At 35.3% G+C, this 19361-nt stretch overlaps 1 protein-coding gene across 1 annotated transcript; it reads right to left on the bottom strand.

Annotated features, from left to right (window-relative positions):
- Positions 1–302: 302 nt before the first annotated feature.
- Positions 303–17631, bottom strand: TERB1 (telomere repeat binding bouquet formation protein 1). Its single transcript, XM_086621256.1, has 17 exons — positions 17598–17631; positions 16588–16698; positions 16272–16400; positions 15671–15802; positions 15157–15217; positions 14944–15059; positions 14682–14804; positions 14025–14177; positions 12771–12902; positions 10521–10646; positions 9934–10109; positions 8646–9010; positions 4679–4695; positions 4352–4501; positions 3799–3842; positions 915–1103; positions 303–332 (listed from the first exon to the last, which is right to left on the bottom strand). The coding sequence occupies exons 1-17, from the start codon at positions 17629–17631 to the stop codon at positions 303–305; spliced, it is 2088 nt and encodes a 695-aa protein (XP_086477382.1).
- Positions 17632–19361: the final 1730 nt, after the last annotated feature.

The raw sequence follows: 19361 nt of genomic DNA, 5'->3' as shown, positions 1-19361 counted from the left end.
AATCAAATGTTCAATAAGGTTAAATTAAAAAAAAAACCACACCACATAAATGTTACTGATAAAGGTTTTGTCAGCTATGTTAGCATTTTTTTAAAAAGAAACAAAACACTACCTTATCAAATTACATGTAATTTAAATTTCCAAAGCATAACAACTCTGTCAGTGACTGTTATCACTGAAAAACTTGAGTCCAAGTCAATCTAAATTCTCTCAGGGCTCTTACTGTTGTGACAATAACTCAGCTGTTAATAATGCTGTTCTTCAACATTCTGCAACAAGATCCAAAATACTCTTGAAATTTGTTATTGATGATCTTTGTTTTTTTCTTGCCTCTAGAAAATGGAGATAAAAGAGAAAATATCAAGCCAAATGTTGACACAAAACACTGCATAACTTTAGAAAACATTTCGGTAGAGTAACACTTGCCACTGAACACTCCCACACACCCCCAGAGCACAGCAGACATGCTATCCACTCCATCCACAGAGAGCACCTCTGTGTAACCAGTGTACATTTTAAACACAGTGAAAACTGCCAGAGATTTTTCAAAAAACATCATCAGAAAAGAAACTGGACAGAGAAAACATAATCTTCCTAATAAACACAGCAATTAATTTAGAGTTTTTAACTGAAATTCCTATCTTTTTTGCCTCCTGTCAGGTGGCACTGGAAGGCTCAGAGAGTCTCTAATATTTTCCCAGTTTAGTTCTCTCTCTCCAAGCACCAGCTCCGATTGAATTACACTGGAGATCATTCTAACACTTAGTGTGCGTAGCATTGAACTTACACAAAGCACAACCCCATGGGTTGCAAATTCTGATAGCCTGTCCTTTTTTTGCAAGTCAATTCAGGGTAAAAAGCTGAAAACTGAGCTGACGGCATATATTATTAGTAGAAAATTAAATTGTGATTACTTGCAACTGTAACCGGTAGTATTTCTTGGAAAGATCAACACTTGTCCGTCCTTTCTGAAATGGATAAGACCACAAAATTAAGTTCCAGTGATGACCCATTTGTTTCACTCCATTCAATAGACAGTTAATTTCTTCAGTTGTGAAATCTTTTCGGGTTCTTCTTCTCTTGTTTAAAGTTCTTGTGTTCGCGTACAGGGAATATTCGTTGTTCTGCAGATATTTATTTTGGTGTTAATAAAAAGTATGTAAATTTGTATACTATTTCACATTTGAAAGTAATGCATTACTACTGACAATACAATCTTAGGTAGTTCTAAAGTAATGATCACTTTGTCAAGATAACAATGGTTCTTCAAGATTTCTCCACTGTCACCCACTTACTGAAATACAGTATTTTTCCATGACCTTTACCTTCATTTCTGTCATGCCTATATAGCTTACACCGTTAGTATGTTTATTCCTTTACGTTTCTGTTACTCCTATACTATACAAGCTCTCATCAGCGCAGGAAAAAGCATACCTCCATATCCATTATTTAGAAAGGACTGTCAGTTGAAAAAAAACTTATTTCAGGGATAAACCAGTATGACTGGAGTAGAATCAACAGAGAGGAACGCCTTTTTAATAAAGTTCACTTTGTTGCCGGGCTCCTTTAAAGGTGACTTAAAAAGAAACCATGCAATTCATAGTGATTTTACATGGATGTTTATAAATACGATCAGGCTTTGCATGACTAACCTCATCTCTGTCAAGTGAATATACGCAATTTTCTTTAAAGCGCCGACATTGCTGGTTGCATATTTCTTTGACTCTTTGTCTCTTCAACTTAGCATCTTGGGTTTTTTTGAAAGCTATGAAATTGTGAACAAGGCCACCTCTTAGTTACTTTACACTAACTGCAATCTACTGTAAAACTGGATATGGTGTTGTAAAGGAACATTTCCTCTAAGGAACTTGAATATGTGAAGTTTGCTTTATTAGGAATATCTGATTTTCATTAGATCATTTTCTCATCATTGAAATTAACACAAGGATTATTTATGCATTGGAAGTAACTAGCAAATGATTGGAATTAACTCAAATATAAGTAACACTATGATCGAAGGTACAGGAACGTATCCATTTAAATTCTTAGCCATTTTTTTCCCATAACGAGCACAGGTGCTTTTCTCAATACCCGGACCTTAATGCAAAACTTGGTCTTTAAGTTACGCTTATTACAGAATTAACTTTCCAGTAATACTCACACTTTTCATACATGCTTATTACAGAATTAACTTTCCGGTAATCCTCACACTTTTCATACGTAGGTATCAAGTTATAGTTGTCAGTCAATCTAGTATTTTTACTATATTCATCTCTATTTGAAGTATCAGATTTGTTTTTTCTAATAGGAGTCAAAAGAATACCTTAAAAAAAAAAAAACAATAAAACAGTATGCATCCATCTTAAAAAAAAAAAAGGCAAACCAAAAAAAACCCCACAAAAAACGTAAAACATAGGCAATGTTTTAGGAATTAAAATTTTAAAAAGAACCATCTTTTGAGTTATTCTACTACTTAGTCTTGGAAGAAAGACTGGAAAATTCAGTTTACTGAAAGGTAATATATTAGCGTAATGGGCTCGAGATGAAATACGGCTTTAGGGTTTTTTACATTTTAAATTTTTAAAAGACCTCCATGGCTGTCATAGCCAAATTAATTAATTTCTGAATCTGAAGAAGAAAAAAAAAAAAATCAATATACTAGTTTTTACCAGAAATTCATTAAATAAAATAATGATGTAAACAAGGTTTTGGAAATAAGCAACTAAAGAAATTCATGGGCTTATTTTTGAAAAGAGAATGTTTTTTAAAGTAATGTTTTAGAATTTAAGTTCTGATTTAGAGAGCTGCTTCAGCCTACTTGAAAATTTCTGGTCATCAATCCTAAAAACCAGTATTGGTAGCTAGCTGATGAATGTAGTAATGTATGACTGTAGTTGGAACTCTGCAGGATATACCCACAAACACCACATTCTGAAGAAAATTCCTTGTAAATTGTGTAAAAAATATATATCTGCAGAGTAAGGAAAAAGCCTATAACCATTAACTTTTTTGCTACCTTACAGAATAAAGTACTGTAAAAGATAGGTACTCTGCTATTTAGAAACGGACAGTTGTTGTGTATTATAAATACGAGTTTTTATGGGCAACGGATAGTTCTGCAAGCATAGAGCTCCTAAACTGCCCCACAGAAACTGATGGAACTTATATTCACTTTTCCTTCTCTGCGTTGTTAATAACATCTTATTCAGCACCTCACAATACAGGACAGGCAAACACATCTCCTGTACTTAATTCTCTGTAAGTTGTTCTCAGTTACTTGCTCTAGTGTTGCTGTACGTGTTAAGGTTTACACTTTCAGCTATTCAGCAGACAGAGACCCAAGTCCTTAGCAGAGCTCCAAGCAGTAAAAGAAACAGGTATAAAAGGAGATGTCTGTAACTGTGTGACACTGAATCCAGGCACAGGAAACTCTGTTGTGTTCTGATCCTGACTATACCTCTCCATTTTAAAAATTAATGCCACAGAAATTAAAAATAGCAGATGGCATGACAGGATTCAAAGCAGTATCTACAAAGCATGTTACAAATAACTTCTCTGTAAACTCATGAGCCTAACACAATTTCATGATTATAGAATATGCATTTTTTGGCCTATTACTATACAGATTTTCACAGAATCCACGTTAAAAAAAAAAAACAAACAACATAATTTCCTATCACAGCCTCCCATGGTAAAGTCCTGCAAGAGAATTACTTAAATAGTAAGGGCTTTTTGCATTACTTGCCAAACCAAGCCCTTACTTTGGAAACTATCCTTTTTGCTTCTAAAAGGTGTTATTTCTGTATGCAGTCTTCCTTTCTTCACTGGGGTCAGCAGTATTTCTGGAAAATATAAGATGGACACCAGTACAAATGCCAGTAAGTAATAAATTTTTACTTTTCAAAATGCCTCCTTTAAACCAGAAAAATATAGGATGCACTTTCATTTAATTAATTAAGAATTATAAGCCTCTGACATCTGTATGTAATATTAGAATGAAATGACCTTGTTATGATGTCATACATCCATTCCCAGTTATTTCAACTTAATATATTCCCTTCTATTAGTGCTTGACTAACTTCAGCAAATAGGACAGAATCTTATCAAAGGCTGTAATAAGGCTCTATCACTACTGCCAAGAAATACACAAGATCCTCAAAACAAAAGCAGCTAGTTCTGATCTCACTTAGGACAAATCATTGGTAATTAAATTAAATGAGTGAGTTTACAAGAGCAGGACAATCAGAATCAGACAGAAAAAGTTCAGAATTTTAAATATGATTTAAAACAATAGTTTAAAAAAAACACTACTAAAAAAAATCATAATTACTCTCATGAGTTGCATATCTACTGTTGTGACAAGCAGTCAATTTGTGAAGTTCCTTTTTATATCTTTCTTCAGCTTCCAGAATGACTTTGTGATGGTCACACTGGTATGGACAACTTTGCAGCATCTTGGTAAAGGTTTTACTATTGAAGGACAGTCCTCCTGCTGTACAACCTAGGGGGAAAAAGAAAAGATATTATAGAAACAGCAATCACAAATGGTATAAAAGCCATCATAAAGTACAGTGTTTTGTTTTGCTTACTATGATCTACAATTTGATGTCCAGTTTTCCATATACCCATCTCAAAAGGGATGTGCATCACTTTTACATATCTTCTTGAAAATACTTACTTCTTGTTATATACTTGCTTTAAAAAAAAATTTAAAAAGAGTTTTCAACATGACCTCTGGGGCCAAGTTATACTGCACCTTCAACTCCAGAAGTACTAAATGAGGCACAGATCCGCTACAGAAGTAAAAATATTAGTGGGATGGGAAGAAAGGGGTCTCAGTTCTCTGCACATTCATCCGGGAGCCAAAACATAAAAGATGTCTTTGCTGTACTTTGAAACTTAGTCTCTGTAACAGTTATCTGTATTGACCTTAAAAAATGATAAGCCTAGCTTAGGTATGAATTTCCTCACAGGAAGCCTTCCTCTTCGTTTTTGAGGACATTCCTAGGGTAATTTATGGTTTAGTTATTCTTGGATGTTCTCACAGTTCGCTACGTCACCTGAAGAAGAGAACTTCTGCACTGTGAGGAAGTATAAGGGCAGCACTGGTACGCATCTGCAGTATTGTAGCTTAAGATAAAGCAGTGCTAAAGCTCAGGCTGAATTTAGTTTGACAACTTGGGTTCATATGCCTTAACGATGTTCAAAGGTGGGTTATGGGCTTTTGTTTGGTTGGTTTTGGTGTGGGGTTTTGTTTTTGTGTTTTGCTTTGTTTTTTTAATAAAGAGACACAGGCTTGATTACAAAATCCACTTACAAATCCTGAGTACCAGTAGCATTCTTATAACCTACTGATAGACCATGTTCAGGAAATAGAAGATGGGGTAACCGAGGGCTGCAGTCATGGATTACTATAAAACTGACTGTACTTAATAGCAGTATGGCAAAGAAAACAGAAGAGCTGCAGAATAGTTAGAAGCCTTAGCAGGAGAATACATTAGGAAAGTGAGCAGGGCTACATGTTTTTTCTCCCTTTTCTGATCAGAGAAAGGATGAAAACATCTCTTCTTAAGTATTCTTGTAAGTAGTGCGTCATCTTTTAAACAGCTCTATATTGTTTGTTAATAAACCTACATTAAGAAAAGATACATAGATCAAAACTGGAATATGCAAGCTTTATTTCAATATTTTTGATTTATTGTAGGGGCGGAAAAAGGAAAGGAAGCAGTTAAGAATTACATAATAGGTAATCAAATAGACGTGTTAAGATTTCTGCAATGTCAGTTCACTTACTGCATTACTGACTCTTTAAGGCTTCTTTTATGGACTCAGGAAAGAAAGACCTAAGACAATATTTACCTAAACACCTTAAATCTGCCATTTTATGAGATGCAGATGTAGCTGAAATACTTTTTTTTTCCTTGGTTATCTCTGAGTAGAATGAATGTTGATCTAAATTAGGAAGGAAAAAAAACACTTAAGAAAATGCAACCTATCCTTTGCCGTGGTAATCATGTATCAGCATACCTATATTACATCGTATTTTCTATTTGTAGGTTAATGAAGTTTAATTTACGTAACAAGAAAATCCAAATGAAATTCCTGAGGTTAAATGGATCACATTTACATTTTTGTAAATCCAGAATAATTACATTTAATTCAGTGCTTTTTCACCACTCTCCCACAGCACATTACTTCAGCTTGAATACAGCAAAATAACCCTGCAACCTTACCTTGCTTAACTAATCGCTATAAGCGTTATTTCTATTTGGCATCAGATGCTGAAAAATGTGATGCACTGGAATAATACTTATTCACTATTTAAATAGATATAACCTGGAGATCAGCTTGGTCACTGGTAAAGCTACCATTCTGGCAAATACTAAATCTAATGAATAATTATAAATTTTATAAATTAACAGGAAACTAAATTACCAATAAAGATTTGATTGAACAGATCCCAATTCTGAAATAAATATATCTGTCTAAGAAGATCAATGCAAATCTGAAAAACATTTATCTTAAACACATGTTCAACAGGTAGGAATAGCTTCAGGCAAGTCACTCTCACAGGGAGGCTCTATCCCCAATATTACAAGTACAGAACAAAACCAGCATCCTTACATGTTTTCCACTAAAGGCTTTCTTTGTTCACTATGGATTGCATTCAGACTAAACTTAAAACATTTATCTGTGATACATTCGTTTGAATAGTTAAAATCAATTAAAAAAAAGAAGCTAAAATAGGTGTTAGAAGAAAAATAGAATAAATACTCTCCTGGTAAAATTATATACAATATAAAATTCCCAAACCATGCAAAGAGTTAAAGGATATTATACATAATGTACTCTGTCAGCAAATTATATAAAACATCTGATAAAAAGTAGTGCTAAAAGTATTCAAAACTAATTAAAATCTCATTAAGAACAAAATTATTTAAGAAAGGAATATGTTTAGGTATTTGTACCTGGTGTGCATGTCTGTTTCATATTTTTAACAATCTCTGCTGGTTGTTTAAATAAGTGTTCACTGGTAAGATCAAAATGCGAACAAATTAAAAAAAATAATCGTCAAACTTCACAACATACATTTACCTGTAAATTAAGACACATATTCCAAAGGCAAAACAAAACTCACATTAAATATATAAAAAAAAATCCAAGGCATTTATTCTAATTCTCGCAAGTTACTGGGCTTGCAATACCCAGCATATAGTCACTGTGTGTCAGAAGTGTGTTTACCAGCGGTCTGGGATTTGCATTCCTTGCAGCGCTGTCCAGCATGTCTGCTCCAGCATTTGGAATGCAGCACTTTCAAGGGATGCTGGTTTCCAGAGTCATTTGCAACTCTAGTTCACTTGAAGATTACTTAGTGCACATAAAACTTTCACAAAGTCTTCAAAATACTGTAGCCTTCACCACGTCTAGCAGTTGCTCTAAAAGGTAATTGATTTTCTTCTTTTCTTACACTGATTAACTTTTCTGCAACCAACGTGCTCCTATGATCCGGTGATCATGCATTTTCTGTTCATTGACTACCTCCAAATGCTGCAGGAGCAAGGAGCCTAATCCACGGTTATGCTTGGGTAACCCCTGTTTTCACACAAATACACATTCAAGGACAGAGCTTTTTTTCCCCCCAAAAAAAAAATTTTTTGGTAGTTTTGTGCTTCAGAGGTCAGAACAACAAATAAAGAAGCTGTGTGGAATTATGCTAATCAGTAGCAAAGCAAAATTTACCTGAACGTGCCATGGAGAATATCCTAGGCGCTTCCTAATTTCTGCGGTAGCTGCAAAGCTACGATAGAATGCAAGGAACCTGCACAGCAGCAGGCTCCAGCCAGCCACATAAAAGCACAATAGATATGTGGAACTCAAAAAAAAAAAAGAAGAAACAGTTTTGTTCATACTCAGTCATTGCCCATCTTGAGGTGTATTCCAGATATAAATTCAAGATAATGGAATCCTGTATTTATCTTTGCAAGTTACCTATAATTTTTTTGTTTGTTTATCAATAGTAAAGAAAACTATAAGAATCAGAAGAAAAAGGAAAATAAGCATTTGTGTTAGAGCAACAAGCAAGAAAACAGTGAATGACTAAACAAGGCTGAATCTTTCTTTTCCCATGCAGGGAAACAACTGAACACGAGGGGAGAAAAGCGAGGTGGGAGGAGCAATTTTTGCCTACTTTGTACGCTCTCCAATTTCAAATCTTTGCAGAGCAGTTCTGTAACTGTGGTTTTCCTGGTAAGTGCATATTACAGAAATCTTTGCAGTTTCATCCAAACCAATGGATCCAATCCTGATCTACTGAATCAGTGACAGTTTTGAGGCAAAAACCATGGATGCTTTTTCATCACAATGGTGAAAGCATTAGAACACAACCTGTAACAGGCTCTCTATACAATCCCTCGGAAGCCTACCATTCAGAGGAAAATATCAGAAGCATTTATTACTACGTTTATAATCTGTGATGTCAAAAACACTTCCACAGAATATTCTCTAGTGAGTCACCAAAAGGCTATGTCCTTTCACTAGGAGAAAAGGACATAGTTAGTGACAGATAATTTAAAAGGTTGACATTCAATTTGGAAATTACTAAAGAAAAGCAGCTTAGTATTGCTGCTTAGGTGTAAGATACTTACCTTACTGGAAGAATAGGCTGATTTTTTACACAAGCAGTTTTTTCATTTATACTGTGACTTCGAAGTACTCTGTTGTCTGTTTGCAGTTCATTAACTGCACACGGAATATTACACTGTTCACTTTGTCTAGTAGAAGCATTTAATGGATCCGTAGGGTTTGCTATTTCATTTTTCAGTGGAGACCAATTTATAGATGGAGCAAGAACCTGATCATCTGACTTAGGGGTCAACTGTAGACATTGTACTTCTTTATGTGTTCTTTCTATACAAGTTTTTGGATTAGAAGGATTCACTTCATGGTATTTTGATGCTTCAATATTGGCGTCTGAAGATCCATCTACAAATACTCTTCCTTGCGCTCTTTCCTGCATTGAAAAATACTAGTTAGTGACTATATGAACTCTATAAAAATATTAAATAAGCGTAGTAACAAGATTAACTAGGATAGACCGGTCTAACTCTGAAGGTAAAGCAAATCCCAGAGAAGCTTCAATAACCCCTGGTTGAGTTTAGAGCCAACAAAACAGCAGTGCTGCTGAAGGGGTAGTTAAGTGACAGCTCCAGGCTGAAGCAATGGATTTGCTACTAATAGAGTCATAGGCACATTTAGGGTGGAACAGACCTCTAAGATTATCAAGTCCAACCCTTAACCTGGCACTGCCAAGACCACAACTAAACCGTGTCCCTAAGCACCACATCTACACCTCTTTTAAATACCTCCAGGGATGGCGACTCAACCCCTTCCCTGGGCAGCCTGTTCCAATGGCTGACAACCCTTTACAAGGCACTTCTAGAAATGAAAAGATTTAATTAACTTAAGACCTAGCTAAATAACTCAAAAACTTGCTGTTCCACACCCAGAGATACCAAGTAGTTATACAGCACAAGGAAAATGTGAAACAGCTTAATTTCAGTTTATGTTCACATTTTCCATTATTATCTCGTCATACCTGCACAATCATGAGCATTTCATGCACGCATATATTAAAATTATAGGTTCAAATGATTAGGAATTAAAAACAAATCCAACTCTTGTTTCTCCAACCTAACTGATCTACATTTTGCAGAAAATCTGGTTTTATAATAAACTAAAACGCTCCATAAAAATTCAGATGCCTGCATTCTTCGATTGCCCTGCATACTGCTCACTTTGCATGATATACAGTAATGGTAAATTCACACACATCCAATGTTTTCCCTACTTTTCTAGCTCACACTGAAATTATCTTAAGGATTTACTTTTTATTTCTCCCTAAACTCTGGAAAGATTTGCTTAGTTTTATCCTACTTTGGTAACTAGGCCAACCTCATCATGTTCTTTTTCAATCAAGTTTATTCTGTGTAATATTTCTTCTGCTTTCTTCCAGTAGTCTTGTAGACTTCTTTCTCTGACTTGCGCTTCCAACTCTTCTGCATTGTTCACGTTTAATGAATTATCAGTTATTTTCAGGAACAATTGTTCAGCTTCATGAAATACAAAACAACATTAATATTCTAAATTTTATCAATGAACCCCTTAAGTATTTATTATATTTTAGTATGCTGAGGGACAACCCCAATAATTTAATGTTAAATATAAACCTCTAAATAATATTTTGATATAAATTAAATTTACACATAAGTGTTAATACACTTCAAATATAAACTGAAGTTACAAAAGGTGAGCTTGTGATTAATTATTTATTATCTTTTCTTTTTCTGCCAAAATGCTATGATCAGTCCATGGTGGCAAATACGCAACTTTTCTGCAGAAAACAAACATCTCAGAGTACACAGAATTACAAAGCTGCTACAGTTAAAATAATTTAGAGAGTCAACAGAACTTAAAGATGAAAGTCATCTCTGTAATTTTTAAAGCAATAACAGTAAGATTACTCATTTGTTTGCAGTTCTGCAGCACAAAAGTAGCAGCTTTGTTTAGTTCCTCATCCTGCGACTCGGTTAGTATCTGAATCATAAGTGGAAGACCATTGTTCTGGAGCAGTTCGCACTGGTTTTCTGCTAAAATAGGACATTGTAAAGGAAAATAGGTTGGTTTCAGCCTCATACACACTTAATCTTACAGTAATTTTAGAAACTAATACTAGTAACTTTCAGGGAAATTCTGAAAAAGAGATTTTCATTATGGATCCAAGCATGCTGTAACGACCTACTGCCCAGGTTGCAGCAGAAGCAGTCTGGGTCACACAAGATGGATGATTTGACCATAGGTCAAAGATCTTGTAAGAAAACTGAAGGAAAACTGAGACAAATTACATGATGGAGATCCAAATTAATTTAATTCACCTAAAATACTTGAATTACGCCTTCTGTATTTCTTTTCCTCTGGTATACACTCCTAAAGTATATACGCTACATTTATGTCAGTCTTGAGATGCAGAAATATCAAAAGCTAAAGTTTATTATTACTAGCAAAACTCAAATAAAACTATTTTCATATTTTAATCTTGGTCTAGCTAATACGTTCCTTCTCATGAACTATGTAATTAGCTAAATATTTTTATTGTGATCTCATTTCCAGTATGTATTCACAAAACTGACAACTTTCTAAAAATAGTTCTTTGTTGTCTAAACTTGATAAAGCAAAAAAAAGGAATCAACAAAAGATGAAATACGATAATTTTGTCAGTGTTGACATTTGTTGTGGGTTAGGCCGAATCCCACACACAGCCGGTCACTCCCCCTCCCCCACCCCCAGGAATGAGGGAGAGAATTAAAGGAGAAACGGGAAACCCACGGGTTGAGATAAGAACAATTTAATACAGATGATTTAATACACAGTGTAGATGCTCACCACCCCCTTGTATGCGAAGCCCGTCTCGTCCCAAAGCTGCAAATCCCGGACGAACGCGAGGCCCCGAAATAGAGAGGGGCAGAGAGAGAGAGTACTCCGAGAGTGGGAGTACTGGGAGAGAGAGAGAGAAAAGGCAACAGAGCGAAAGCGCAGCAAGCGCAAAAGAGCAAAAGCGGCAAAAGAGCCAAAGCGCAAAAGCCCTTCTGTCCGGCTGACCCTCACTTTTATACTGGGCATGACGCTGCATGATATGGAATATTAATTGGCCAGTTTGACCCTCAATCTTAAGTTCCACCACAAATCACAAGGGGAATCGTGTCCCCCTTGTCCCGGCTATGCTCCCCCCTTATCCTGCCGTGCTTCTGCACTCCGGCACACTGAAAAGTCCTTGGAGTTTCACGTCCAACCACAAACATCAACTTGCTATCAGCATTCTTCTCAGAGTGAGCCTCTGAGTAAAACCGAAACACGGAGCTCTTCTAGCTGTTAAAAAGAAGAGCTAACATTGTCCCAGCTAAAACTAGGACAACATTTTAAGAGAAATTTTTATTCTGTTGGTTTAATCATATTTCTATTTGAAAGATATTTTCCATTAAGTTTTGTTTCAATTAATTATTCATGAAAAAGTGTCTTTTAAAATACCAGATTTATGACCTACTGAGCTACTTATTGAACTTGTTATTGACATTTAGTGGATGAGAATCAATCAGGATTTTTTAAACATAATTCCTTTTCCTTGCATTTCTGGACATGCATGAGAAAAAACAGTAGTATAAATAGACAATGATCAGGATCTCACAACCTCCCATTTTGTTCGCTTGTGCTACCCTAAAATACAATGTCAGTGCTGTATTTTCACCAGATTTGCTTGCGAAAGCCCTGAGGAGCCTGGCAAAAACATTTTGAGATTACCTACTGCTTAAGCTACTTCAAAAACAATAGTTATATAGCTTTTTAAAAAATTAATAGCTATGCAAACAGTGGAAAGAAGCTGTATAATAAAGGGCCATTAAAATAAAGCTCAAAAGACTTATTTGGTATGTATGTATTGTAGTAATTTTCAGGTCTGAATTAATTTTACCCTGTGATACCTAAGCCCAGCTCTGAATTCTTGCACAATAGCCTACCTTTTCTAAGCTCTTAAAGGTATTATCTGCTAACAGATTTTAAAATTTAAAGATGGAACATTATGGCAAACATTTTTTTCTGAATATTAATATTATTTAATAGAACTTTTCCTCATGGTCCAGTTGTGATGAAATGACACCATTGAACTAGTGAGTATGAGAACTTTGTAGAAACTGACCAAAAGAAGAAAGAAAAAACCTTACCACAAACTTCAGTACAGTGTCCAATTGTTAGAATAATACTGATTTTTTCTCCTGTATCCAGAGTGTCATTTGACAGCAGCTTCAGTAGCTCTGATACAGTGTGATACTTTGTCAAGACAACACCCATGGCAGCTATTATGTTAAAAATAATTTGAAGAAAATAAACTAGACAGTATGTATACAAGCATCATCCAAGTATAAAACACTGTTTTTCAAGGAAATGCTACAGACCTCTAAAAGCCTTGGGCCTGCAGAATCCTCTCTCTTTCATTTTAACACTTCCAATTGCCACATCCCTCCCGGTGCAGTAATTCTGCCCGTGCTACTCCCCATATCCAACACTGCCCTCTTTCCCAGGTTGTGCTATACAGAGATGTGGTAGAAGATCTGATAAACAAGGGCTTTGCAATGTGCAAGTTTTGTAGACCTCCACTGAGGTTCTCCACCTTCTTTACCGGCTCCAGAATAGAGCAAGAAAGAGTTTGACACACAGACTATATGCCAAAAAAGAGCTAGGAATGTTTCTGGTAGAAGTGAACCTCTTCCTGAAACTGGGAACACTGCTGCTAGTACGTACATGCTGAAACCTAATTCTGTCACATACCAGCTTCTTTGAAACTAGGCTCAAAACTAATGTAGGTATACGATTTTAAACTTTTTTGAACTTCCATTAGCAAGCACTTATGGCAGAAGTGTCAAATATAATCATGACAAGCAGCACAGATTCATCAAGCTCACAGGTTTCTCAAAATCTTCTGACCATATACACAAGGACTTTGTTAGGATAAAAGTATCCCAACAGTAAATGACAGTAAAGACGTGTTATGCTGACATACCACATTTGTTCAGTTCCACGCCTGAGTTACTACTCTTAAAGCTTACAAAGTTTAGTAGCTTAGGCATAGGCCTACAGAGACACAGCGCTAACTCCAGGATCCAAGATGACTGCCACACCCCATTCTCAGCTTTACTCGCATGAAACTAGCTCTAGTATCTTATTTTAAATTTTTAGTATAGTTTAAATTTCACTATGTTTATTTAAGCAACAATGGGAAAGTAACCCACCTCAGATGAACTGAATCATTCCCCATATACATGTTTGAATTTAAAAAAAGTCTGCAATATCAATTGGGATTTATGTAACTTAATTGCCTTTTAGCATCCATTAATATCACTTTTCCACCAAAAACAGATTTTAAAAATTGCACTTTAAAATCCCCATCTATGAAAAACAGTCGTGGTCTTTTCACTCACAGTCATTAGCAATGCAGGCATCCAAAGTCTTTGTTACTACTACTGCAAGTTTTGTGCTTGACTGACTCATACAGGAATCGTGCGTAAGTTTGATGAGAACTTTAGCTAAGATATCCAATCCTCCAACAGAAACAAAATATTTCTGCACGTATGCTTAGTGAAAAAAAAGAAAAAAGGTGTCTTAAATAATACAAGTTGCAAACTGGTTTAGCATTTTATCAGTTAGGCTTATCACAATTTTTCTGTGCACATATTAATCATTACATTTCCACCCATACAACAGAAGTTGGATATATATTAATCTCAAGAAATGTAGTAATTGTCTTATAAAAGAGTTACAGGAAACATGTGGCCCTAGTTCTAAGTAAATGTTTTCAGAGATGTCATAATGACTTATATTTGTAAAATACTTTTAATCAAAAAAGCTTCCAAATAGTTTTTTCGGGCCTTACTAAATGTAGCCAGTTTGTGGCTATTTGTGGCCTTAAGCACAATGCAGCGTAAGTAAAGATGGTGGGACACAGTATTCAGAGTAAAAGTTGGAAGAATAGCAAATCAATTTGTAGCGACTGACAAAAAAAAACCCCAAACATTTACCTATCAAATTAAACTTACTTTTACAAAATAAAAACTATTTAAAGCTTGAGCTGCACTTACAGTTGTTTGCAACTGTGAGACCAACAAATGAACAAATAGGACGAACTATCTCAGGCTCTATACAACTTTCGAGCCATTCTTTGGCATATGGAAAAACTGAACAGCAAATGTTTTGATTATCTTCTGGAAAAGTAAAAACAAATAACCTAAAATCAAAATGTAATATGACATTTCAGTTGAACAGTAAAAAATTAAAACAAGCTGTTGTTGCTTTGGATAAATTCTTTAAACTTTTTTCACAATTTTAACAGCAACACTTTACCATTCTGAGGATTGTTGACACAGGCACAGAGAGTACTGCAGACTGAAGACCACAGCTGATAGCACTGGTTAGTGTTTTCATCTGACAGATTCATCTCAGATGTGGAAAGAGTTGTCCTGTTAAGAACAAGGCAAACAAGTCCCAAATAGCTAAGCAAACATAAGTTCTAAATAGTTCATCATTTTTCTGTTGAAATTGAAACTGTTTGTTTACCTGAACAACTGTAGCAGAAGACCAATGCAGCCTGTATCTCTGACATAAGTTTGCCCACTTTCTAAAAAAGAACACATACAAGACTGAACACGCATGCAACTTGAGACAAAATCTTAATGTTAAGTTTAATTTACATATATATGTTCTACTTCTATCTCCTAAGCATATGTCTCCCCCAAAAGACAAATACAAAATCACACCAACACATTGGAAAAACGTTCCATTTCTTTCTATGTCGTTTTTTTTCTATACGTTGTCAGAAACTACTGGTTTGCATTAGATATATTTTTTTTTTTAAACTGTAATTTAATTTTTAGAATTAAAACACTTTATGCTATTTAAGGAAATACCAGTAAGTGATGATCTACTTACACAATTCAGGTTCAGTTACGTGCAAACATTCATCTTTATAAATTAACTTTACCAAAATGTTACTTATGGAGTGTTCCAAATTCCTGTACTGCAGATTGGCAAATAGCAAAAAACAGTGTTATAACACAGAAAAATAACTTACTATTATTTGAAACCAGTACTAAGATGACATAAACAGACATTCTTTTCAAGTTCACACCAGAATCCTTATTAATTAAAAATAAAATGAGGTCTTCAAATAATGCAGAAGTACACAAAGTTTCTTGACAATAAACTGAAACCAGAAAATAAAAACCATTAAGTCCTAAAGCAAGCCATTCACAATCCTAAATTATTTTTGTAATGTAGTAACTGGAGCCTCAGTTGCATCCAGTATGTGGCGAATGGAGGCAAACCAGGGCTATAAAGTGACTGAGGGCTTCCCCCTGCAGTCAGTTCTAAACCAGTCAGGACCTAGGCAAACTTTGGAACAATCTATGAGGCATTTAACGCTTGCTGCTAAGGAAGAGAAGTAGTACAGCTGTCTGGTATCATAAAGACGTGTTGTCTGCACACACCCACAAGGTATTTCTCCAAATCTGGGAACGGACAGTGAAACAGTGGCACCTTTACTGCCCCTTGCTTGAGCTGATACTTTTGTAATCTGAATTTTTGAGACAAAAGATAGAGACAAGGCACAAGAAGAAGTAATAACATGGGATCGTAATTCACTCAGAAATACAAATCATATTATTTATCATTACCATTACTCTCTATTATAATTCCTAATGTAAATAAAGCTGCTTCCTTTACTATGCAATGAACACTTGACTTTGCCAGATCATTTATAAACATCAAACCACCAATTTCTCGAAAATATTCGCTTGCTTCACCTGTAACAGAAAAAGGAATAAAAATTAAGCTTTTGTGTTTCTCTGTAAAATGAAAACCTTCTGAGATTTTATAACTTCTCAAGCCTTATATCCTTTAGACAATTTTTTTTAACAGTGACAAACAGCTGCTTAGCACGCATTGTGAACATTAATGATTGCGTTGTTTCTAAGGAAAAACGCTCCTTACTGTTTTGTTGACAAATTGAATAAATAGTGATCAAAGCCTCTTTCTGAGATACAGGGCAGTCCATCTGGTATTTAAGGCATTCAAGCAGTAAGTTCAGATCTGTTTTCATATCTAAGAGCAAATACAAAAAGACTTTATGAAAATTGTTATCTTTTCTTTATATCAATCTATTTAGTATTACAATAAACCTGCCCAAAAACATAGCATGTATATGTATTTTAAAAAACAAACATACATAAGCAAAAATGGAGCTATGCCACTTCTATGCATCTACAAATAACAAACATACTTAGCCTCAAAATATTGCTCTCCAGAGTTTGTTATTTGAGCATGATTTCATTTGCTAAAGTAACAGCCTTGATTGGCCTTTAATTACTAGTAACTGTTAGTAAATATGATGTATATTGCTAAACATTAAATTCACAATAGCAAGGTACATTAAATGTATTTAAGTGAACACTACAGAGCCATGAAAATATTTGGAGTGAAAATACAATTCAAAATATACAGAGCGAATAGGGAAACAATCCAACAAAGCAAGGCTTGCTATGTGATACTCAGTCACAGAAGACTCCATCACTTACCACAGCAGCTAGAATCTTCAATCAGGTTGTTAGGTTAGCAAGTTAACACAAAGCATCTTCTGGGCACCTACATACAACCCTAGGTAGGTAAACCACTTTGAAAATCTGCTTCTTAGTCTTTTGGGTATAATAGAAAGACTTATTTGATAATTATTTGCAAGAGTAACAGCAGATATTGTGTATATTAAACACTTGTAAGGTTAAAATATCATAAAAATGTGAGTAAATATTAGCCAAAAAAAAAAGTTTGAAAGTTTGTCATTAGATTTGCCCTTCACTGTCCAAAATAGAATCTGAAAATTTGGCAACAAGGAAAAAGAACATTTCCCTGACGGCTCACCACTGCATGACAGACCTATCACAGTCTACTAAAATCTTGTAAAATTGTCGCAGATAATAAATGACAAATTATATTAGGTATCTTACCACACTGGTTTTTCTGCAGCTTTTGAGTTTCCATTTTTGTGTATCTGTTCTTGTTCTACAACAGCAAGAAAAAGTGTTTTCTGTTCAGATTAGCAGTGTTTATAACATCACATGCAGTCTAAATTAAATGATTTTTCTTAGAGTCTTTCCAGTTTTCTTGTGTTACTCTATCGCAGTTTAATATGCTCCTGCATGGCAAAGATTTCCTCTGGAAATACAGTATTTTATAGAAACACTGCATTTGTAACTATTGTGCTATTATCTTTTGAAAGTTAACATTTTGCAGAAATCAGGTGATTCTGTTACCATCGTGGGGCAACGAAACTGCCCCAACATTAAAAATATACCTAGCTCTATGTCATTTATCACAACAAATCTGATGCAATTTTCCTTACAATAGGTTGCCAACTTTTCCATCAGACAACTGGCAGTAAGACCACTGAGTAATGTTATGCAGAGCATCGAGTGTCTGACACGCACTATAAAGCACTCAGCCTCCTACTGCTGCTCAGTGAGCCACTAAACCATAACTATTGTTTTATCAGTATTGATCAAAACCAAAGACAATGAGCATGAGCTGAGACGTTATTTCTTAAACTGAGAATTTGTTTTAATTCACCAAAGGAATCATCACATTACCTGAGCCACGTAAACCAGAAAAACCCACAGCATTGATTCTACATAAACCTAATATGCCAGCATCTGCAAGTTAGTTGAGCAGCAGAGTGAAATTCAGGTTTGGAAGCAGAAAGACAGTCCCTTAACCATGCCCGAAGTCCCAAACACAAAAGGTTGATGCAAGCATCACAGTAACCTGTTTCAATCTCTCAGAAATTATTTAGCTCCAGGTAAAAGTTTAAATCAGTCATAAATCCGTCTTAATAACGGATTAGTTATCCTTCTCAAAGTAGAGCAAAGGCTCTAAGAAATATCAGTGTCACCTTAGTGAAGGCAGCCAGCCCTGCTTTCCATTTAGCAAAGGACTGGGGACAATCAGTAGCTCTGCTTCCATTAGTTCAAATGCTCCACATACGTCCTTACAGTAGCACTGGTGAAGCACATGTTTTGAGAGGGAAATAAATAGAGCTCATCTTCCTTTACCCTTTCAGAAGTGGTAATATATATGCATTTTATTTTCTTGCAAATCTAACCCTGCCACAATAGCAGGAAGCTTGCAAGTCTTCCTCACCTTTTTGCCCCTTCTGATACCACCCTGCTAGCCTAAAAGAACACGAGCACTACCTACATATTCCTTAACAAAGGAAAGGCTGTGAAAACAAGCTCACTTTGGAGCTAATGTCATTTCAGTAAAGTTTAAATACACATTTATACAATTAAAGAGCCTTTAATATAAGAAACACGGGGTTTTCTTAAACACTATAGAAAGATATATCTTGACCTCCACTGGATCTTCTTTCGCAACTTAGGGAAGGTACAGAAAATAGTATTTATAAACCAGCCTACTTTAAAAAAATAGCTCAACTCCATTGTTGCATCACAGGGCCAAGATGAAAAGATAAATAACAGGATTTGCTACAACAGACTTCTGGCAAACGTTGCCTATAAAAAATAATTACCTCTTCCCCATCAGTTATGGACAACAACCCAGTAACATCCCTTCAGAACTAAAAAAAAACACTCAAAAAAAGTACAGACATATTCATCTGTATGTTCAGCACTAGAGCACACGGCTTGAACATTCAGAAGGACCAAGGCAGAAGGGTGCACAGAGCCCGTGCGGCGGCCGATGCCAACGCCCCCCGT

Source organism: Tauraco erythrolophus, chromosome 15 (genome assembly GCF_009769465.1).
Source record: "Tauraco erythrolophus isolate bTauEry1 chromosome 15, bTauEry1.pri, whole genome shotgun sequence".
Taxonomy (NCBI): Eukaryota; Metazoa; Chordata; class Aves; order Musophagiformes; family Musophagidae; genus Tauraco; species Tauraco erythrolophus.
The sequence above is the reverse complement of the archived record's forward strand: the minus strand, read 5'-3'. Positions and strand labels throughout refer to the sequence as shown.

Bases quoted from the DNA above. Each gene is read 5' to 3' on its own strand.
- TERB1 (XM_086621256.1), bottom strand. From the start codon at position 17,631: ATGGAAACTCAAAAGCTGCAGAAAAACCAGTGTG. The intron at 14,805-14,943 runs GTAAAGTGTTGC...TTACTTTTCCAG, and splicing joins TGTCAACAATCCTCAGAATG to AAGATAATCAAAACATTTGC. The intron at 9,011-9,933 runs GTAGGATAAAAC...TTTTCAATGCAG, and splicing joins AGGTTGGCCTAGTTACCAAA to GAAAGAGCGCAAGGAAGAGT.